Source organism: Primulina eburnea, chromosome 3, assembly GCF_022965805.1.
Source record: "Primulina eburnea isolate SZY01 chromosome 3, ASM2296580v1, whole genome shotgun sequence".
Classification (NCBI taxonomy): domain Eukaryota; kingdom Viridiplantae; phylum Streptophyta; class Magnoliopsida; order Lamiales; family Gesneriaceae; genus Primulina; species Primulina eburnea.
The window spans coordinates 7,219,934-7,242,321 of record NC_133103.1 but is presented as its reverse complement, the minus strand read 5'-3'; the positions used below and the strand labels follow the sequence as shown (position 1 = coordinate 7,242,321).

Below are 22,388 nucleotides of genomic sequence, written 5' to 3'. Positions count from 1 at the left end.
AATGATTAAAAATGAATGAAGACTTGAATTAAACATGGATGAATTTTATTATTTTTCTTGGAAGAACTATAACACATTCTCTCTTTCTTTTTTACCAATAATAAAAGAGGATCCAAGTTGTCTAAAATATCCAATATAAAACAATGTCTATCCAATCATCTAAATTTATTGTGCATACATTTTCATAAACCCCACCCACCATATACATCATATCACATACAATATCCTTCGAAATACATTGTTCTTAATACTAGCTAGCTAGTGTAGTATCCTCCCTCTCTATCTCACAAATACACACCTAGAGCGCGTTTTACGAGCATTGTCGGTGCTTCGAATGCGAAAAGTTTTGAGTTTTTTTGGGTGAAAATGGGCAGAAAATGCTCACATTGTGGGAATATTGGCCACAATTCAAGAACTTGCAACACTTCTTCCAAAGTGCCTGTTGGTGGAGTGAGGCTTTTTGGTGTCCAAATTGACATCTCCTCCGCCTCTTCAATTCCCATCAAGAAAAGCCTTAGTTTGGATTGCTTATCCTCCACATCACCCTTATCTCCATCTCCTTCAACTTCCTTATCTTCGTCCATGTTTTCGATTAATGAAAACTCCGATAAGACATCCGCTGGCTACCAATCTGATGGCCCGTTAGACCGAGCTCCCGAAAGAAAGAAAGGTAGGCTACCATCGGGACAAATCAACAATTCTCCAAAGTTACATGAAAAGTTTCAGAAAACAATCATCGTAGTGATTGTTCAAATCACGTTATATGGCCGTTTTCAACTCTCTTTCATGATTCATTGATGTTTCGTTATTGATTTTGGTTTGTTAGGAGTTCCATGGACAGAAGAGGAGCATCGCATGTTCCTACTCGGACTCGAAAAGCTCGGGAAAGGAGATTGGAGAGGGATTTCAAGAAACTTTGTGACTACTAGGACTCCAACTCAAGTTGCAAGCCATGCTCAGAAGTATTTTATCCGACAGGGCAGCCTCAACAAGAAAAAACGACGCTCTAGCCTCTTCGATATGGTAAAATGAACTCGAAACAACCCGTATGTATATGTCTTCTTACTTTGTGTTGCATCTTCTGTCATACTAGTTCTAATGTTGCATCGAAGTATAACATTGATGTAGGTTGGAGACATCAATCTAGTGCATCAAACTGAAAATGATGCTTGTTTGGAGACTTCTTCTTCGAAATTGAGCCCAGAATTTCATGAAGGCGTGAATCCATTTCAGATGGCCTCCCAAAAAAATGTCATTTGGGCTTATGAATCTCTCAACTTCAACTCTCCTGATGCAGCTGATCATCTTGAGTTACAGCTTTCACTTTCAGGCTCAGCTCCAACTACTTCAATGGGGCAGAAAGATTCTTCGCCTTCTTCGCTTTTAATAGAATCGATTCGGGTTATTTGATTTTTCATTTGAATGTTGTTGTTACAGCATGATCAATGGAAGAATAGTTTTTCAAAAAATGAAATACACGTGCTTTAGTACCAGGAAAAGTAGTTGGGGTTTTTTCCCTTTCTAGTTGCTATAGTCCAATGATTGAACCTTGAACCTTAACCTTTGAAGCAGTTATATTTTCCCCACTACTGTATATTTAATTAAGGTTGGTTTGATTGCATTTGCTCCACTAATATAGTCTCAAATGTCATGAGGATCTCGTTGCCAGAATCTCGGGTTCGAGTATCGTGAATGAAGACTTCGAATTAGTTTGGACACAATGTGACTCCGAGAATCTTGTTGCAACCAAGCTGAGACTCTACAAGAAGTTTGGCACTCGAAGCTCGTTTCAAATTTGATAAGTTCAAGTCGAGCTCCAACCTTTTATCGATGTCTTATAGCTTCCATCCTCGAGTTTTAGAATTTAATAATTTTTTTAAAATTTTCATTTTTTAGAAATATTTACATCTTATCCTTATAAATTCGAAACATTTGACTGCTTATTTCTAAATAGAATTTCCCCCTCAACCTCGAAAAATCCCACTCGATAGAGTTCGAGTTTGAACACTCTTTTGTGGTTGTCTCCGAGTCACTCGAGCTGGGGCTCAAGTCATTTCAGCTCTTGCCACCCTTTATAAACTAGCTAGAAAAATGAGAGTACTATCAAAAGAAAAACACATCGAAACTTTGAAGTTTGATTTTTTAAACAAATAAAACAATAACAGTATTGGGTCATCGTGTCTACATCCAATCATAAAAAAATTGTCACCATGATCACATATATACACCCACCCCAGGAGATTTTGTAATTATAGGTTAAATATATAATATTCACTACAACAAAAATGGCTTTCCGCAGCGCGTATATGGGCTTTCCGCAGCGCGCATTGCACGCTGCAAAGTTGCAAGCGGTTAAAAGCTCAAGATTATCCGCGGTGCACGCTGTTAATACCATTATCAACGGCGTGCATATGTACGCTGTTAATACAACTTTCCGCAGCGTGCAGTGTATGCCGTTAGTAGGCATAAAAAATAAAAACTTTGGCGACGGTTTTTCCTAAACCGTCACAAATTAGCGACAGTAAAAACCGCAAAACCGTTGCTAATGTAGCGACGGTCTTTAAATTAAGATTCAGTTTTATGATTTCGCGACGGTTTTTTGCGCAAAAATAAAAAAAATTTACTTTTATCATTTAATAAATTTTTATAAAAACTACAATACAATTATAATAATAATACTCATTCTCTTAATTAACAATTAAAAAAGTGAAACAAAAACAGATGTGAAATTATTAATCAAAATTTGAAAAAAAAATCACAAAAATACATACTCTAAATCGAAACTAAAATTATATAAGTATAGAAAAACTTTAAGTGTTGTGAAAGAAAATGAAACGGAAATGGGATATAAATAGAGAATTTACGGTTTTATACTATTCGTCGTCGATGTATGCCTATTAGCGACGGTTTATTTATTACCCGTCGCCGATATTAAATCGACGACGGTGTAAATTAAACTGTCGCTAAATGTACATTAGCAACGATGTTACATAAACCGTCGCTAATTTAAAAATACGACCTCATTTTCCGCAGCGTGCTAATAATAGGCATGCCGTGAATAATACTATTGACGGCGTGCTTTTAATGCAAGCCGTTAATAGTAAATTCCGCAGCGTGGATCAAGTGCAACACTATTAACAGCGCACATATGAGTGCACGCCGGTGAAAAGTAGTATTCACAGCGTGCTTTTAATGCACGCTGTTAATGACGTGCTGCAGAAAATCATTTTTCTTGTAGTGATTCATACGAAAGTTGAGATGCAAATAATTATCTCTGTAGAGATAGCGATTGAACCGTGGTGCTTGAACATTTTTACCGTTTAAAACCATTATCATTAACTATGGTTTTTTTGTAAAACGACAACGCTAAGTCCTATAAATTGGTATTAGAGTCAATGCTACATGTTCGATTATCATTGATTGCAATGATTGTGATTATTTGGAAGAAGATTGTTGTGGTATAATAAGTGCGAGTGATCAAACTGTGGTGTTTGAGCTGATATACAATTTAAAATATTTGAGTTGTATTATTACCAAGACTAATAATTTTTAGCAAAGCAACAATAGCTTGTTTCAATAATAAATATATTTATTTATTTATTTATGATGACTAAGGTAGACCAGGCGCGCAAACGATAAGGATCACACAAATTGATGTCCAAAATTGCATGCCACCAGGTTAGAGGAATTTTGTCCATATTGCCTCGAATAAAAAACACCAAGTTCAATCATGCATGCCCCCGAAGAAATAGACAAATTAAGGGCATATGATATAATTTTGGATGCAACGACAAATAATATGGACCACGGTCTAAATCCAATTAATTGTGTGTGTGTGTGTATATACATACATACCGACTGCTATTTACACTCTATAAATATCGATTTATTGCAAAATTATCAAACTGGTATTCTGAAAATGATATTGGGCAATGCACGTAGACTCGTACGACATTTTATAAAATTAATACACATGTGCATGTAATAAATCTCAATAATTATGTGCAGCAAACTTTTATTTCCCTTTTTTATTTCTGGAATTGTGGCAGACTATAAATATTTTCTCCCGACAAGTCACATATATGACAAGTACTAATGATATAATGTCACAAAATGTATATTCCATTTGTGAATAAAACAACTATTCATTTTTACGACAAAACTGTTTTTTTTTAAATAATATTTTTTGATAATGAAATTAAAATGGGAGAAAATATAAAATTCCGTCGAGGAATACAACAATTATTGGGCTTTTGGTAAAGGAATTTTACAGACATTCGTTCTGTCAAATTTAAAAGTTGGACCATCTAAAAACAGGACCACGGATTAAACTAGAAAATCCCATTAATTGGTGGCTTTTCGAGAAATGGACAGTGGAAAAAATAAAAAAGGAAATTATTTTTCTCATGTAATGGATATTCATACTCTAGCTCGTTGTACGGACATCAAGAATACCACACACACACACACACACACACACACACACACATATATATATATATATATATATATATATATATATATAGTATTGATCTCATATTTGAGATTCCATAATAATAACAAGATTGTTTATAAATACAAAAAATGGTGTGAGACAGTCTCACGAACCGTATTTTGTGAGACAGATATTTTATCTGGGTCATCTATGAAAAAATATTACTTTTTATGCTAGGAGTATTACTTTTTATTATGAATATCAGTAGGATTGACTCGTCTCACAGATAAAGATTCGTGAGATCGTCTCACAAAAGGCCTACATATTGTTAAATTTATTTAAATAAAATCTTTTGTTTTTATTTAATTTGATTGGGTAATTATTTATGTTTTTAATTTTTAAATATAAGAAATTTTTAAATCATTTCATATAGGAATAAATTAAATTTTAATCAAACTCGAGAGTTTTTAGTTAGCGAAGGATTTATCATAACTGGATTTCGAACACGACTCATAGGACAGTGGAATACAGTTTACCATTTGATGCTTTTATAAAATAATAAAATTCCAATAAATGCGTCATTTTTTTTTTAAAAAAAATGGTCCATGTTTCTAAATAAATTATTTGTGCACTTTTCAGAAACTAAAACGATGTTTCAATATATTTATGTTTATTTTTTTATAGTATAACAACGTTTGAGACACAGGTCACACAGCACATAATGAAATGTCACTATTACCCCTCCTCTTCCAACCACCTCATTATAATTTATTTTATATATACACAGGGCCGTGTCTATTAAGAGGCAAATGAGTCCAATGACTCAGGCTCATATCTTTTTTGGGGCCCAAAATTTTTTTTTAAAAAAATATTATATATAATACTAGTTACTAGATAGCCCAAAACCAAGTATTTATTAAATGGAACTTGCTTAGCCTGTTATCGATTTATTCCCCAATCTTCTCCAATATTCATATGTAGACAACCCTTAATCGACTCCAGTCATTGCGTCATCTCTAGGTTTGATTGAAAGACCCGTGAGGACCTGTAAGTTTATTTCCTTGTATTTGCTTTGTTCGGGCTCCAAATTTTTTATTGTAGTTTTTTAATTTCTTCGGGGCTTTATATGATATCTATAATCTACGTTTTTTGACTGAATTTTAGTAAATGTAATGCTTATCCGGCTTTCAAACCCTCATATTGCTTATAAAATCTTGTTGATTGTCCCGGTCACACTAACAAGTGCAGAGCGAAGTTTCTCAAAACTAAAGCTCGTCAAAACTTTTCTCTGATCAACCATGTCACGAGAAAGATTGAATGAATTGACTATGTTATCGATTGAGAAAGAAATTACTGAACAACTTGATTATACAGATTTGATTAGTATTTTTAGCTCTAAAACTGTTAGCCGGGTTGTTTTTTAGTGATCGTTTGGACATGTTTGATATTTTTATTCTTTTAGTTTTTTATATTGTCTTTGACGTATTGATTAAATTTGAAAAATTGCTATGGAACTAAAAAAAATATGAGCACGCATTATGATTCAGATGCCTCTTTTTAAAAGTTAGACTCAGGCCCAAATATTGTTAAGATCGGCCCTGTATATACACCTCAACAATTATTCATGTCGCATTACTCCATTATTGGTTTTCTTTTAAAATATTATTATGAACGTAGGAAACCTCTTCTACCAATAATTTACGGTCATTTTATTGTTTCACTTTCAGTATTTTTTTGTGTACTTGTTTAATTATAGGTTTATGAAAAAAAATTAAAATTTCGACGATAATAAATATGTTCTTTAAGATTATTAATACAAGCTAAAGGAGTACATACGATGTATGTCGAGATACGTATGTATGATTTTCTGTAGTATTTTAATCACTTGATTTTTTTTTATGAGTTAATTATGATATGATAAATTCAAATACTTAATGTGAAGATGAAATATATTTTTCCAAAAAAAAAAAAAACTAACACAAATGTACAAAAATATGATTTGTTGTGGTTTGTGTGGTGACACAACTCAGTAGATTTCATGATATACATGTTCCTTTCTCTGAGTTATACAAAGCAACAAAAAAATGACAATTTATTAATTGTTGGGAAAAAAACAAGTTGTGTACCTTCTACTGCTGGGCCATTTTATGTTTTATATTTTATTATATTTCAATTTAAATTATATGCACATATTTTTCTTTCTCGTCTATTCTATGTTTTATATTTTATTTTATTAGAATTTATCCTTCATTATAACTTAGAATATATTCATACTCACTGGTTTTTAATTTTAAATCATGATTAAAATTAGACATGATTTATTGCTTATGAGGTGGGTTTAAAATATTTTAAATATACATATTTTTATGGCCAAAGATGAGAATCTATACTATACATTATATATTTTTGGTATGACTAGTTTCTAAGTTTGCATTTAGATTGATATGTTTGAAGTTATGAATTTTAAATAATTAATTTATTTGGTTAAATCCACTTGATAACATATTTCGAATCTCAAATAGTTATTATCTCAATATGAAATTAGTTCAAATTATTCTCTCAAATACTTTTTTACATTCAAATATTTCAATCCAAAAACACAACATAAATGTCGATACTAACCTTCATTCCATCAAACAAATCCACGTTAAAATGACCATGTTACCTTTATTCATAAAATAAATTAAACATATATGTATAATTTGGTATATTATGAGACGGTCTCATTAATCTAACCTTCATATATCAAACAAATCAACGTTAAATGACCACGCTACCCCTATTCATAAAATAAATTAAACATATATATATGAGTTGATATATTGTGAGACGATCTCACGAATTTAAATTCGTGAGACGGATCTACTTGGTCCATATCTAGAGTGAAAAATAATATTTTTGACATAAAAATAATATATTTTTTTATGGTTTGTATCACAAAATTGACTCATAAGTCGATCTCGTATGAGTGTATTTTTTTTTAAAAATACAAATATGCACAACACCTGATCAAAGACGCTAATTATACATTAAAGAAACAAAGTTTTGAGTAGGTTGTCAAAAATGCTATTTGAAGTTTAAATTGTTATAACACGCAATTGGGCAGGTGATAATATAATTATGGTCTCTCTTACTACATATTCGTAATTATGTAATGCTATATTTAATATTGGGAGCGTATTATGAATTATGTAGAAAAGAAAATGTTATCTCATGATATTTTTATTGTTTTGAGTTTTAATTTTCTATTTGAATGTGACGATACAAACCCCACATGAAGAGAGCCTTCAAAAAAAAAAAATTCCAACTAAACATATTTTAGTTTTTCAGAATACTCCTTTTTTACTCTCTTCTTCGTCTTAGCGTCAAAGATGTTTCGTCAGGAAAATCTTTTCTCGCCTCTCTTCTCACCTGTTTCTTTGTGTTTCAACCCTTTGAAATTCAGAAAACAGTGTCAGAAATCTATTCAATAAAACTGTAAATGCTCCGAACCTAGCCGTCATTTAACTTTTTAATGACGAAAATCATTGTATCAACATTTATGATTCTCGAAATGAACGAGAGAATCATATGCTTTTCATGGGATACATAGACTATTGATATGTTGACATCCTGATGATTGAGGAGTCTCTTTTCATGGAATAAATCGAACAACTTTTTACAACGATATATCAAAAAAAGTATTAATTGTATATTTTGTAAGGAAATCGACTCTTCTTCTGCGAAACTATCAAGCGGATATAGAGTCTCCTCCACTACTTTTATGCTTTAGATTAAATGCAAGCACTAAATACCATGATCTTATATTTTGATTACTTAATTAGATTTGAGAATATGGATCTTAATCCTCATTTATATACTTTTCTAGGAAAATCCTAATAAAATCACACTTCTTTTCCAAGAAAATGATATTTGAATATATGCTTTGTTCTTGAGTATATCTTAATGGTTTATGGAGCCAATCAATATTAATTCCTAAAAAGTTGATATCATTTTATTTCATGGAATATAAGATATCTTGTATCCTGATGTACCTATCATACTTCATATTATGTCTTCGGGGAAGACGTATAGTCACATAAACATTTGTCTAGATCTTTTAAATCGATTTTAAATATTTGAATTGTATTATAACTATCACCATTGGTTTAACAGTATGCATCGGGTAAATGGGTGAGAGGTGAGATCGTCTAACGAGGTATTTCAAAGTAGATCGTGGGTGATTTAAGTTTTCTCATTTATGAAAATGATCTACTCTAAGCCTCCTAGTTCTAGCAAAATTAAAAACAGGAAAACAAAACCTCTGGGTACTGGTATCTGACTAAGAATGTTAGTTTCGGAGCCAAAATCAAAAACATAAAAGAATGAAAAATTCAACACTAAACCGCCCATTGGAAAAATAACCTGGATTCATCCCCCTACCTCATTCAACGGCAGACTGCACCTAGTTTCTCCAAAAATCATAAATTAAAATGAAAGAACCATTAAATACAGTAAAGAATACTCGTAAAAAAGAATATAATAATCCCAGTTGACACGTAAAAATATGCATGGTGGGAAGGAATCAGATGAGTGTTAAGGTCAAAGGGTAGCATCCAATCAAACAATAATACGACTCATTTCGCCCAAACACATTATATTGCTACTATGACTCATTTCGCTGCGCGTTTTAGGAGACGGGACTTTAAATTTTTTCGAATAACAAGATTTGCACCTGTACTTTATGTCGTCCGGACTCTATGCATGCCACTTCTGAAAGCAAAGACATCCCATAAGCAAAGATCTGTGGCAGGCAAACAACAGATTTGGTTGCAAGTCAAATAAACGAAAATCACATGGCGGGGGTGGTGGTGATCTGAACATGGACTTATTTTAACTGTTTTGATCTTCCCAATGCACCCGAATAATTCTCCTTTCAGTAAGGTTTTAACCACCATTCCTTAGAATCAACTGTTCTAATATAAAATTGTTTGTTTCTCCATTAAATACACTGATTACATAGATTGCCTTTAGATATCGACCTATAAAAAATGCCTACTACTCATTCATCGATGCCCTATATATATTCCTCCAAGTTAGAACATGTAACTCATTCAGCATCATAGTTAAAAGAAGACATCCATTCTCTGATTTTTTTTAAAAAAGGAAGGAGATGGATATCCCCTGTGATCGACCTTAACGACCTCAACAGTGAGAAGAGAAGCAAAACGATGACACTTCTCCACGAGGCTTGTGAGAAATGGGGTTTCTTTATGGTAACGAAAATCATATGGATATTATCTTGATTGAGTAATCATGCATGTTCTTTCAAAATTAAAGTGTTTGCTACCTGCAGGTTGATAACCATGGAGTTGATAAAGAGCTCATGGAGAAAGTGAAGCATTTGATGAATCTGCATTATGAAAACAACATGAAAGACGAATTTGAGAGCCTGGAAATGGCAAAGACATTGGAAAACAATGGATTTATCAAGGAAAAAGATTGGGAAAGCACCTTCTTCATAAGGCATCGCCCGAGTTCTAACATCCATGAGCTTAACTGTCTCTCAAGAGACCTCAGGCGAGTCATTTAAAATAGCAAATTAAAATTCAAGATTCTTTCAAAGGACAAATATGATAGCTAACATCTAACTTTATTTAAACTTTACCACCATCTTGGGTGTCATATGGAAAATGATTGCAATGTAAATGCAGGAAAACAATGGAAGAATACATCGATCAGCTAATTAAGCTGGCAGAAAAGCTTTCAGAGTTGATGTGTGAGAACCTGGGAATAGAGAAGAATCACATTATGGAGGCATTTTCAGGAAGTCAAGGTCCTTCTGTGGGAACAAAAGTGGCAATATACCCTCAATGTCCACACCCTGAACTTATTAGAGGCCTTCGAGAGCATTCAGATGCTGGCGGTATCATTCTCTTGCTCCAAGACGATCAAGTCCCAGGCCTCGAGTTCTTCAAAGATGGGAAATGGGTGAAAATCCCACCTTCCAAGCAGAATAAGATATTTGTTAATATTGGTGATCAGATCGAAATATTAAGCAATGGAGTATACAAGAGTGTTACACATCGCATTATGGCCATGAAGGATGGTAACCGGCTCTCCATTGCCACCTTCTACAACCCCGCAGGAGATGCAATAATTTCTCCCGCACCGAAGCTATTACTTCCCAATCGCATCTGCTTCCAAGATTATCTGAATCTTTATATGAAAACCAAGTTTGGAGATAAGGGTTTTCGGTTTCAGTCCCTGAAGGATTTGGTCAATGGGCATCAAACCGTTCTTACCACAGAGAACTAATCAAACTTCTTGATCTATGCCTCTATGTAATTGTTATGTCACCCAGTGTGTGTTATGTCTTTCTTTCTCTCAGTTACCTTTTTTTTCTTTTTCTTTTTTTTTTCTTATGAGTCAAAGTCAAGTGAAGCTGCTGTACTCTGCTTCCTTAACTTTAACATTAAAAAAGTCAATGTTTGGGTGTTTAAGGTGTGAAGTTTGAGTATGTTTGAGTTCCTTAAGATCTACTTTTGACAGCTTCAATGCTTAATCTCACATTTGAGTGTCTGCAGAACTGCTGATGTATTTCTCCTTGAGGTGTCAGGGGCAAATATTCGATAACCAATTCTGTAGAACAGCGAAAAAACCACTATGAACAGATTCATTTCAATATGAACTAACAGCAGATATCTTAGTTGATGAAGAGTAAAAAGCCCAGGCATGATGTACATGAAACTGAAGAGATATTTTATGTTATCATATGTTCAAGACCAAAGTCCAAACCAAAAGAGTAGCCTTTTAATTAGGTAAGAGATTATCGGATGTTAATTATAACATTGGACACTCCTTCGGAAACCGATGTTCACAGCAGCCCGTTGTCAATGGTTTTAACTTATTCAGCAAGTGCACACTTTAATCCAACCTATAATGTGAATATGAATACTTCTCTGCGACATTCTCATGTTTTCTCATCATGCCAAAACTTTCTTTGCAATTATGAAGAAGGCCTGAATTTCATATGCCTTCTTTATCACCGATGTTTAATTTGTGATGAACTCGTGTGGCCGGAATCTCTGTTTTGCTAATTTCAAAACATCTTGAATCTCAATGTTCACTTGACTCAAGATTCAGTTGATCAACTTGTTCTCCGAGTTAGTGAATTCGCTCAGCATAGAAAGGATTGTTAACTCCCTTGGTCCGCAGAAAGATTATTTCGCTTACTACACCGATTTTGCCACATTCTCAAAAATAGCATATAAAGGCTCATCAATGGCCATTCCCTCCACATCAACTCTTCCGCCACCTCATCCAAATCTCTCTTTCTTCTTCTCCTCCACACCAATGGATGATTTATCTTCACTACCACCGCACACGCTAGAGGGTGTTTTAAGATTTGATTCATCCAGGCGAAATAGGAAGCCAAGAAAACAATGGCTCATTGTCCTTCGCAACATCCCTGAGCCAATCCGGCACCGATTGACACTCGTTTTCCACATGTTCTTCTTCAGAATCCAAATTCAAATCAGAAAGCCATCGATAGTTAGACACAGACTCCAAGTCAAGAAGCTTTTCTTCAGCTTTCTTCACCAAAAATAAAGATATTTTCCCTCCACCGACATAATTCTGGCAATTCTACACAAGTCCTTATTGCAGAACCTCTGATAATCATATGCAAGAAACGACAGTACTCGGGCCTGAACTAAATCAGGCAGTGTTTGTATCCACATGACCTTGCTCATGAACCAAAAAAAAATCGACACTTTCAACACACACACACACAAGAAAAGAGGAAATTTCACAAAATCTACACCCAACACACTCACAAAACATCAAAAATCCAAGTTGGTATACCATTTCTCTTGATTTGGAGTAGAAGAAACAGAAAAATTAACTTCTGCCGGTTTCGTGAGCAAGGAAATGAAAGAGGAAGAGGAAATGGGAGTAGTTTCTGATGAAGGGTTGAAAGATTTCTGCAGCCATGTTGAGGCAATGAGGCCTCAGTCTCGGGGCCTGGGGAGTTCAAGAAAATGTCGAATAACGGAACCCAACACTCCATTCTCTTTGTATCCCCTTGCTCCCAAAATTGTGCACAAAGAAGATGCGAATGCAGATCAATAAGGGGCTCTACTAGAATCAGCTTTCAACAAAACAAAACTCCTCTGCGTCAGGTTCTGCACGACGGTGAATTAAAGGACAAATAATAACCAAATTGATCAATCTAAATTTTCACCCGAAAAATGGTTTTTTAAAAAATAAATTACTACGTGCACGGTCACTATTATATTTTAAACATTTAGCAAACCTTAGAAACGGTACTTCTTTTGTGTTGATTTTGATGCTTTAGTTTCTTCTTGGAAACTTAAAAACAATTAACTATATAGTATGCAAAAGTCAGTACTTCACTAACCTTTAGCCCAAAAAAGGGCTTCACGAAGCCATTTTCCCAACAAAACGCCATTGGATCACTCACTGGTTAAAAAGTAAAATTTGAAGGCTAAATTAGTTCCACTTAAGACCTCGACAAATTGTAATACTATCAAAACTCAAAATAATAATGTTTTTTTTTATAATGTGTTATATCTCTATAAATTTATTTACAACATATAATAAACTTCGATGAGAACAAACAAAATTTATATAAAAAAAATTATTATTATTAATCTGATAATATTATACAAATTATTTTTATATATTCAGATTTGACTTTCATTTCACGGCATATCTTTATGTCAAAAACTTTTGTCCTGTAATTTCTTGTTTCCCCTCTTTCTTGTTTCACTTGACTTGAGTGTGTACTCTGAACCTGCCAATCGACGACCTTTGTCGGGAATATCAGAATTCAGAAGAACACACGCTCACGCACCGCCACCGCATTACACAATCTCCCAAAATAAGAAAGATTCAATCTTTTTCAAACAATTCCAACCCACTTTTCTCGCACTCCGTCTGAACTGAAATCATGGCATTGAGCAACAACATAACAGCAATCTTGAACTTCGTGGCCTTGATGTGCTCGATCCCGATAATCGCCTCCGGCATATGGCTGGCCTCCAAGCCGGACAACGAGTGCATCCACTGGCTCCGGTGGCCTCTGATCTTCATCGGGATCGCGTTCTTGCTGGTGTCCCTCACCGGGTTCGCGGGGGCGTACTGGAAGAAAGAGGGGCTTCTGGGCGTGTACTTGGTGTGCATGGCTATACTTATTGTGGTGCTTCTCGTGCTGATTGTGCTGGCATTCGTCGCCACGCGCCCTGACGGCGCGTACTCTGTGCCCGGGGCGGGGTTCCGAGAGTACAGGCTGGATGGCTTCTCGTCTTGGCTGAGGGATCATGTTACGGGGAGCGATAACTGGGGGAAGATAAGGGCTTGTTTGGAGGATAATCAAACATGCCGTAAGCTAGCCCAGAAATATGTTTCTGCAGCTGATGTCTTCGCTGCCCATCTCTCTCCTATTGAGGTAAAAAAAAAGTTGTTGATTTTTCTTGGATTACATTCAAATGCAAAATCTGTAACTATTAATTTTTTAAGGATTAAACCAGAAGAAAATTTGAAATATAGGCTTTCAAGTACTCCATATTTGTCTGTATTTACTACGTTGAGCTTTAGAGAAAATTCTCTGTTTTTTGTTCCCCTGTTAATTAGATTGGACTTTGATCATAATATCGAAATCCAGCATGTAATCTTGTTTGTTCTTTGGCATTTTTTAGTTTCATGCTGCCATTTATGATACCATTCTTGTTCCTTTATTTTACATTTGACATGAAGGTGTCCGATGTGCGCTAATAATGTAAATCCTACAGCATGTTTCTTGATTTCACGTTAATTACCACGGATATTGGTTTTGTGCATGTTCTTCAATCTCCAACTTGGTCGCCCTTTAGAGCTTATTAAATAATGAAACTATTATTGGGCTATATTTGAATCAAGAGAAGTAGATTTAACTTGTGCATTTTCTTTCTCACTACAGTCAGGGTGCTGTAAGCCTCCAATGGTTTGCGGGTTCCAATACTCGAACCCCATAACGTGGATTGGGCCATCGAACGCGGCTGCAGCAGCCGACTGCACTATTTGGAACAATGATCCCAGCCAATTGTGCTACAACTGTGATTCTTGCAAAGCTGGTTTGCTAGGGAACTTGAGACACGAATGGAGGAAAGTGAACATTATACTAATAATCACAGTGGTGGTTCTCATCTGGGTTTATCTCATAGCTTGCAGCGCATACAAGAATGCTCAAACCGAAGAACTTTTTCGCCGATACAAACAGGGCTGGGTTTAATAAAAGGTGTGTCAAAAAAAAAGATTTCCACTCTTTCGAACTTGTGTTTTTTAGTAGCTTTTCAGTACCCTTTTTCTTTATGGGCTTTGTATGTATTCCTTGTAGTTTGTTTTGTGCCATGAAGTATAAAACTTTAATGGAAACCATAAAGGGAAAAGAAAATGTAAGGGTGGAGCCTCCATCACATGTTCATATTCTTTAGAAGTTGTTGCAGTCACTTCTCCATGGTTACTATTGAAGTCGAAAATTGATATTTTATCAAATTTAATGCGTAGATGTATATACATATACTCACAGCCAGCTTACTCAAATATTATTTGGTATACAAAATCACGCAGTTGCTAGTTTTCATACGTTGGATCTGTTCGACCAGGTTTTGGAGATATATCCACAGCCTGGAAGATATGTATATTAAAACGATGTGATCATCGTTGACATGAACAAAATGAACGTAACGACTATCGAAACTATGTCAATTGTAAACAGATCATAGTGTCCTCTTGAGTATATTTTCTTGTATCAGTGAGCCCAAAATTTGAAGGAACGTTACCTCAGGTGGCTCAAAACCTCCGGCATAATGGAAACAAGCACCGACTATCATTGCATGATCAGCATCTCCAGTAGATGTACATATTGAGATTGCCTTTGTCCAGAAACAGTGACTACTCAATCATATATTGATGCAGCACCCGATTATTAAACTCTAAAACACTGTTTCTTCCGTTGTAGAATGGGTCAAATCATATTGGCTTAGCATATAAATGATACATTTCCACAGTTGTAATAACATTGAAGGTATTCTGATTTTTTTTATAATTATAATAATTTTTAAATGAGAATATTGTTGTTGTAACTCTGCACATGTGATTGTTATGTTTGTGTCAGGACAACACCACGTTGATGTCGTGTCAATGTCACGTAAGAAAAATACCAAAATTGCGAATAAAATTATTTGTTGAAGTATCTTAAACTAATCATTTCTTGATCCGAATCTATTATACCGCTTCTACACGAGTGATCGCATTGCATCTCTTCAAAATACAAACATATAATAAACAACATAATGATCATTTCAAGTTCGAATTTAATTGGAATCATAAAAAAAGAAATTTAAAATCTCAGCTCAAATTGGACTTGTAGCCAAATGTATTTGTTGGTTATTTGGTATTGGCATCTCCAAATTGGGCTCACTCTCCGCAATTTAGAAGCTCGGAGTTGTATAATCCTTGTGTAAAGCAGTGAGAACTCCATCTTTCAATATATTTCATGTGTGTTTCAATAACCTGTTAGGTGAACGGATCACGTGCATCTGTTATGTAATCGAAAGAACAGACCCGTAGAAATGGTATTCAAATGGAATTTGAATAAAATCCAACTGGGCTGACCTAATACGAACACGAGGGCAGGTAAACTGACGGTTCCACTAGAGGTCTTTTTTAAAATGAGTTTTAGAAAGCAAAGCAATTTCTATATATACATATATATATATATATATATATATATATATATAAAGATAGAAGTGAAATTACGTAGAGGTAGTCTAATGAACAACGCAATTAATCATCGTTTTTTAATCATAAAAAATTATATAAATTTATTTAAATAGAATTTTTTAATATAAAAAAAATTAGATTTATTTGAACACATTTGTCTCTAATGGAAAATTGACAGCCACTAAAAATAATCAGTTCCTAGCTTGATTCAATTCTATCTGGAATAAATACAACGTAGCACATCAACATCAATCAATTATTGGGAGCCACGTCTATTAATGCATTTTTACATAATTGTTCCATAAATATAAAATCGTGCAAGAATTTATTTATAGTTCAATGATATATAAATCATAAATATGTGTAATTTACAATTTTGTAAATATGTAATTATCTTGATTGTAATGTAATGTAAGTAATACTACAATTTTTAATTATTGTCGTTTTTCTTTTGAATTTGTTGGCGAGATTCATTGAATTGGTAGCTAGGACAAAGGTCCTTCTGTCAAAATTTATGAATGCTATATTCTCTGCGTTGTCCTAATTGTGAGAAATCTTGGATTTAAAATACTCTCGATCTGATTAAAGCAAGAAAATGTCGTGAAAATTTATAGAGTTTTTAAATGTAATTTGGGATTTGTCTTTGGTACAAAAATTTAAAAGTTACATAATTATCGTTTGCATATAAATAAATAAAAGGAGAAATAGTGTTACGATTGGTAAGAAAATAGAGAAAACAAAAGTGTTATGTTATTGTTCTTTTTCGAATAGTTATTTGAAATGTTACTGATGTACTTGATTTAAAAAATTGGGAAAAAGAAACACATGGGTAGAATTTAAAGGTAAAAATAATAAAATTTAACAAACAAGATCGAATAAAAACCTAAACAAACAGTCAACACCTAGTAGTTATAGTGATTCAAAAAATTTTAAAACTTAAGATATCAATTTTGTATTTAAAATTGTACGGGTTCATTCAAGATCTTTTATGTAATTTATTCAAATTATTTAAAGTTGTATGAGATAATTAAATCAATATATATAAATATATCTGGAATTAGAAATTTATGATAAACTTATATTTTGATTTTTGAGATATATAAATAGGTCAAGATAAATATATAAGAGTTGAGATAATATTTATATACATATGGATCAAGATACAAGGAAGATCGATCAAGAGGATAATGCAATCTTAGATTTTCGAAATTGTCATGTATGTGTGTTTATATATATAAAATTATTGAAAATAGAGGTACATCAGAAGATAGATAAAATTTTATACGAAGAAATACATATGCAAGAAATTCAAAAGTCCACTTACCAAGATTTCAAGAAAATCAATAGTCCTAGCTAAATGATGAATGATCATTAAAAAATACATAGGAGAAAAATTCGAAAATTAAAGGGCATAAATCAAGTTGTATTGTAGAATAAAAAAATCTATCGGATGATAGAGAATTAGACATGTAATCCAAAAATATTTAAATTTCGAATTGATTTAATAAAATTCGAACTCAATTTCAAATATTAAAAAAATTTGATTTGGTTTGATTCATTCACAAAGTTGTCCACAAATTTGGATCCCCAAACATATAGTTAATAATTTTTTTCGTTGAATTCACGTTTGACTTTAGTTCAAGTAAACTAATTATCGCGAACATTAAATTTTTTTTATTGTTTATGCGAGAATCAAAGGACAATGAAAGAAGAATTTACACATATATATGTCTAGCATATAGCTAGCTATCTTTGCTAAGAATCTTCCTAATTTATTAAAATATTAAAAAAAAACAGATAAATCTTTTGTTGATCTAAACTAATATTAAAATTAGTTAGAGGTAACCCGACAGCATCCATTGAATAGTCAATGTTTTTGCTGTCATGGAATATACAAAGTTCAAGATATATTAAGTGTAATTTCTTACGAATTTTACTATTACAATTAAGTATAATGTTAATTTCATAAGAAATTACACAATATCAAGGAATTAATTTTGCTTCAGCCCGGTTGGTTTGGCTTTCGTCTGGATTTTGACCAAATATATTTAAAATCGATTTTTTGATACCGTGAATTGAAATAGTCGATAATATTTAATAAATTAAACGAAATAATTTCTACTGCATAATTCTTTAATGATATCTAGCGCCCCTAAGTGGCTAAGTATGCGATGCTTATATGGTATATACATAATAATTTTTTTTTTGTCTAAAATATTTTTTGTGGAAAAATATAGAGATTATATTAAAATTTAAAACTTAAAAATTAGTTTTTTTAAAAAATCTTATGAGTTATATGATCATTTTAAAAATAAAAAATATAGATAAACAAAAGAAAATATTTTATTGAAATATGATAGTTATGAATGAGATACAAATTTACCAAAAATGAGTTAGAGTAATTTTTTATTATTAAATGAAGATGTATTATTTTTGTAATTTAAGAGTGATATTTTTGTATATTGAAAATTTTGAATTTTATGTTTTATGGTGGAGTATCATGTTGTATATGTAGATTTCATTAATTGCTAATACAAGGTCTTTTGAGTTTTTTTTTTTATTTAAAAAACAATATCAGGTTGTTACTTATCTTATCCATTTTTTCGTATTAAAAAAAATGTAGTACTTAAAAATGTGTGTTTACGTAAATCGTGTACTTAAAAAATGTTTGAGCTAAGAAATTGTACTGAAAAATAGGGTTTTCGAAAGGAAAAAAAATTTAAAAACCAAGATAAAAAACAATAAAATATAGTTTTTACAGATAATTTTGTGATACAGATCTTTTATAGGACTTGATTTATGAAAAAATATTAACTTTCACTAAATGTATGAGCCAAATCGGTCCGTCTCACATATTTATGTAATTATTATTTTTCACAAGATTAAAAATTGCAATGGAGATTCATCAAATTCACTCAATTTGTTATCTTTTATATCTCCTCCAAAAAAATAATAAAAACAAAACAAATAATTATAAAAAGGGGACAAAATTATGTGATGCAAGAATCCTAATTCCAATTTAAAAAGACCACCACCAACTCAAAATCCTATAAATACCAACCACCTTCTCATCTTCGTTCCTCCCCCCCTCCCACCATTCTTCAAAATCCAATCTCTGTCCCCAAAATTTCTTCAAAAAATAATTGCAAGCAATCATCCATGGATTCCAAGGTATCCCAATTCGTTACAGATGCTTCTGAAGCAGAATCCATGGCCAAATACTTGAGCCTTCCATCTGTACAGCACCTCCTCCCCCACCTCGTCGACTCTGCCCAGGCCTTAGCACGCCCACCCATCTCCAACTTCCATGTCGGCGCCGTCGGACTCGGCTCCGACGGATGTGTGTATTACGGCGTCAATCTTGAATTCCCCGGAGTGCCCTTGCATCACTCCGTGCACGCGGAGCAGTTCCTTCTCACCAATCTAGCGGTTCACCGCTGCCCCCGCCTCCTCTCGTTTGCCGTCTCTGCGGCACCCTGTGGCCACTGCCGACAATTCTTGCAGGAGATCCGCTTCTCCTCCTCCGTGAGAATCCACATTACCGCCGATTCAGAAGATTTTACAGAAAATCTTGAATTAAAAGGTGGGCTTAAAGATCCCACCTTTAAGCCCTTATCCGAAATTCTACCGAATCCGTTCGGCCCGCATGATTTGCTGGATCAAGAAACTCCCCTTCTCCTTGAATGCCATCACAATCGGTTGGATCTGTCACCATTAAATGATGCATCAAATCCGAGGAATCTTTGCAATGGGAATTCGAATGTGGGAAAATTGAGTAATGGGAATTGCGAAAAACACGAACTTGACGAAGCCCAATTGAGAAAATCGGCGTTGGAAGCTGCTAACAGTGCACATGCTCCCTACAGCAGTTGCCCGTCTGGTGTGGCGCTAATGGATTGTGAAGGGAAAGTGTACAGGGGTTCTTACATCGAGTCTGCAGCGTATAATCCGAGTCTCGGTCCGGCGCAGGCGGCATTGGTGTCATATGTGGCGGGAGGTGGCGGCGGGTATGAGAGGATTGTGGCGGCGGTTTTGGTGGAGAAAGAAGTGGCTAAAGTGAAGCAGGAGGATACCGTGAGAATGATCTTGAAGGCCATTTCGCCTAAGTGCGAGCTCAAGGTATTCTATTGCCACTCAGCCAAGAGTTAATGCAATAAGATTGCTTGCTGTCCCACAAATTCATCTTTAGTGATCTGTGATTGTAATTATGCATCTGTGGATTTCATTCTTCAGAATGATTAATCTCTACGCTAAGTTATGTACAAATAATTTTCTACGATGATTTGATAAATGAATAATCATACTTCTTTTTGAATCCATGTTTGTTACCTTTTCTTTTGCACTTTGTATTTATCCGTGGTATGGGTAACTGATCATTCATTCCACTGTTCTTAATTGAGATTTTACCTATCTGCTACTCTTTTGTTGCATAAGTTCTGGTGCACGAGTTCTTTTCTAGCCATACTGAAATGATAGTTTGTTCTGGGGATAATGGGCTATCCCGAGAAGCTTCGGGATACAAGAGTAGTGGCCAGTGGTTATCGGTGTGAATTCGTGGTGGAGCGGCCACAAAGGCGATCAGCCGTCAGGGTGCACCCAAAAATTATATTAATTGAGTGGGGCGACCGAATACATTTAAAGAAACAAAACTGGCTTGAAAACATTACATTTTAAGTTTCAATCTTTTACTTTGGTTTGAAGGGTGCCGGTTGCCCCGTGTACCCTTGTTGGCATCACAATTAAATAGCCAAAAACGTAACGGATTAGAAATTGGAGTAAGGAAAGTATGTAGCACCCGGGTTGGCCGGATACAGCAACCTCATTGAATTGGCATGGATAGATCAAATTTTACTTGTTCTCGTTTTATTTGAACCTTTCCTTTTCAATATAAAACTATCACTTAACAAAAGGAAGTGCGGACTGCAGATCGTCCTCGCCAAGGCCGCCGTGACTATTTCTTGGGAACCATTCTTCTGTTTGCATTACAGCCGCAGGGCTGAGTTTTATGTTTAATGTGAAAGTTTTTTCACTCTATGATAAATTAGAATAAGTTAAAAATAGAACAACAGACTCATGATCCCGTTGAAGCTGAGTTATTTTTATAGGGAAAAAAATTTACATTTTCCAAAAACATATTTCAAACCTGCTTTCCATCCAATGGATGTTGATTGATGTTTGATCACGCTTTCTCTCGCACGATTCAGCTGTTTTTATCGGAGAGAAACATGTGAAAAGGGTGCATTCTGAGTTGGAATTCCACTCTTTGAAGTCAATGTCTTTATATGTTTAATGTCAATCGGACCACTCAGCGTAAAGACGAATATATTATATGTATGTATAAACATGAAGAAAACACAAGTTACGTTTTATTAAAATATATCAGTCGTCATATCGAGTGGATTTATGGGCTTGAGAGAGTGCCTGCCCTTTTCTTTTCCGCCATTGTGAGATTCAGTATTGGCCAAACCGACTGGAATGAATCCTTGATTGTTACATCTTTTGATGGTGCAAATCAAATCGTCAAAGCCACCATAAGATGGCAAGGCTTAAATTGACTTCTTTGTGCTGCTAATTGTTGGGTTTGGCCTTTGAAGCTGCGTGGGCTGTATACATATATTTTTTTTGGTCACAAGATCGATTAGGATTACCGTTGCTGGATTTATTGAAGCGAGAAACGTAACGTGTTTTCTAATTTATGATTGTTATTATTAGAGTTTCGTGGAAGTTATGCTCTGATTCTGTTTGAATTTGTATAATTGCATCAGATCACACATATAATAAGCTTGATAGATGACTAAGCTCAAACATATGTTTTTGGGCAAAAACTCGTGTGAGAAGGTCTCACGGGTCGTATTTTATGAGACATATATCTTATTTGAGTCATCCATGAAAAAGTATTATTTTTTATGCTTAGAATATTACTTTTTATTGTGAATATCGATAAGGTCTCACGGATAATAAGGAATTTCTATTAAAAATGATTTTCCTCTTGTATTTGGTATGGTTTCAATAAAAGAATCAATCTCTTGGAGAATAAATGTTCACCCATGAATTATTTGATTGAGTACAAATTCTCTTCAAAGTGTTACTATCAATTTCTAACTTTTTAATGTCAAATTTTGTTTTCCTTACTCAATTTTGATTTATTGTATCCATAAGAAATGACAATGTTTAATTAGAGGGAAGA

The 22,388-nt window shown here is 34.0% G+C and overlaps 4 protein-coding genes and 1 long non-coding RNA gene across 5 annotated transcripts; 4 read left to right on the top strand and 1 right to left on the bottom strand.

The window, feature by feature from the left end:
• The first annotated feature begins 181 nt into the window (after positions 1–181).
• LOC140825878 (transcription factor MYBS3-like) lies at positions 182–1,601 on the top strand. Its single transcript, XM_073187893.1, has 3 exons — positions 182–670; positions 827–1,023; positions 1,129–1,601. Exons 1-3 carry the CDS (start codon positions 367–369, stop codon positions 1,408–1,410), a joined length of 783 nt encoding a protein of 260 aa, XP_073043994.1. The 5' UTR covers positions 182–366; the 3' UTR covers positions 1,411–1,601.
• Positions 1,602–8,888: 7,287 nt separating this feature from the next.
• On the bottom strand, positions 8,889–10,132 carry LOC140825880 (uncharacterized). Its single transcript, XR_012116752.1, has 3 exons — positions 9,929–10,132; positions 9,765–9,827; positions 8,889–9,218 (listed from the first exon to the last, which is right to left on the bottom strand). It is a non-coding gene; the product is annotated as an uncharacterized lncRNA (long non-coding RNA).
• On the top strand, positions 9,234–12,512 carry LOC140825879 (1-aminocyclopropane-1-carboxylate oxidase 1-like). Its single transcript, XM_073187894.1, has 3 exons — positions 9,234–9,690; positions 9,771–9,994; positions 10,129–12,512. The coding sequence occupies exons 1-3, from the start codon at positions 9,646–9,648 to the stop codon at positions 10,730–10,732; spliced, it is 873 nt and encodes a 290-aa protein (XP_073043995.1). The 5' UTR covers positions 9,234–9,645; the 3' UTR covers positions 10,733–12,512.
• A 646-nt stretch (positions 12,513–13,158) lies between these two features.
• Positions 13,159–14,905, top strand: LOC140825877 (tetraspanin-2-like). The gene is made up of 2 exons (XM_073187892.1): positions 13,159–13,886; positions 14,397–14,905. Exons 1-2 carry the CDS (start codon positions 13,389–13,391, stop codon positions 14,706–14,708), a joined length of 810 nt encoding a protein of 269 aa, XP_073043993.1. The 5' UTR covers positions 13,159–13,388; the 3' UTR covers positions 14,709–14,905.
• A 4,342-nt stretch (positions 14,906–19,247) lies between these two features.
• LOC140825876 (cytidine deaminase 1-like) lies at positions 19,248–20,516 on the top strand. The gene has a single exon (XM_073187891.1). It carries the CDS (start codon positions 19,361–19,363, stop codon positions 20,348–20,350), a length of 990 nt encoding a protein of 329 aa, XP_073043992.1. The 5' UTR covers positions 19,248–19,360; the 3' UTR covers positions 20,351–20,516.
• The last annotated feature ends 1,872 nt before the right edge of the window (positions 20,517–22,388 follow it).

Coding starts and splice junctions, on each gene's coding strand:
- LOC140825876 (XM_073187891.1), top strand. CDS start 19,361: ATGGATTCCAAGGTATCCCAATTCGTTACAGATGCTTCTGAAGCAGAA.
- LOC140825878 (XM_073187893.1), top strand. CDS start 367: ATGGGCAGAAAATGCTCACATTGTGGGAATATTGGCCACAATTCAAGA. Junction 671..826: donor AGCTCCCGAAAGAAAGAAAG/GTAGGCTACCAT, acceptor TTGGTTTGTTAG/GAGTTCCATGGACAGAAGAG. Junction 1,024..1,128: donor GCTCTAGCCTCTTCGATATG/GTAAAATGAACT, acceptor ACATTGATGTAG/GTTGGAGACATCAATCTAGT.
- LOC140825877 (XM_073187892.1), top strand. CDS start 13,389: ATGGCATTGAGCAACAACATAACAGCAATCTTGAACTTCGTGGCCTTG. Junction 13,887..14,396: donor CCCATCTCTCTCCTATTGAG/GTAAAAAAAAAG, acceptor TTCTCACTACAG/TCAGGGTGCTGTAAGCCTCC.
- LOC140825879 (XM_073187894.1), top strand. CDS start 9,646: ATGACACTTCTCCACGAGGCTTGTGAGAAATGGGGTTTCTTTATG. Junction 9,691..9,770: donor AGAAATGGGGTTTCTTTATG/GTAACGAAAATC, acceptor TGCTACCTGCAG/GTTGATAACCATGGAGTTGA. Junction 9,995..10,128: donor TGTCTCTCAAGAGACCTCAG/GCGAGTCATTTA, acceptor ATGTAAATGCAG/GAAAACAATGGAAGAATACA.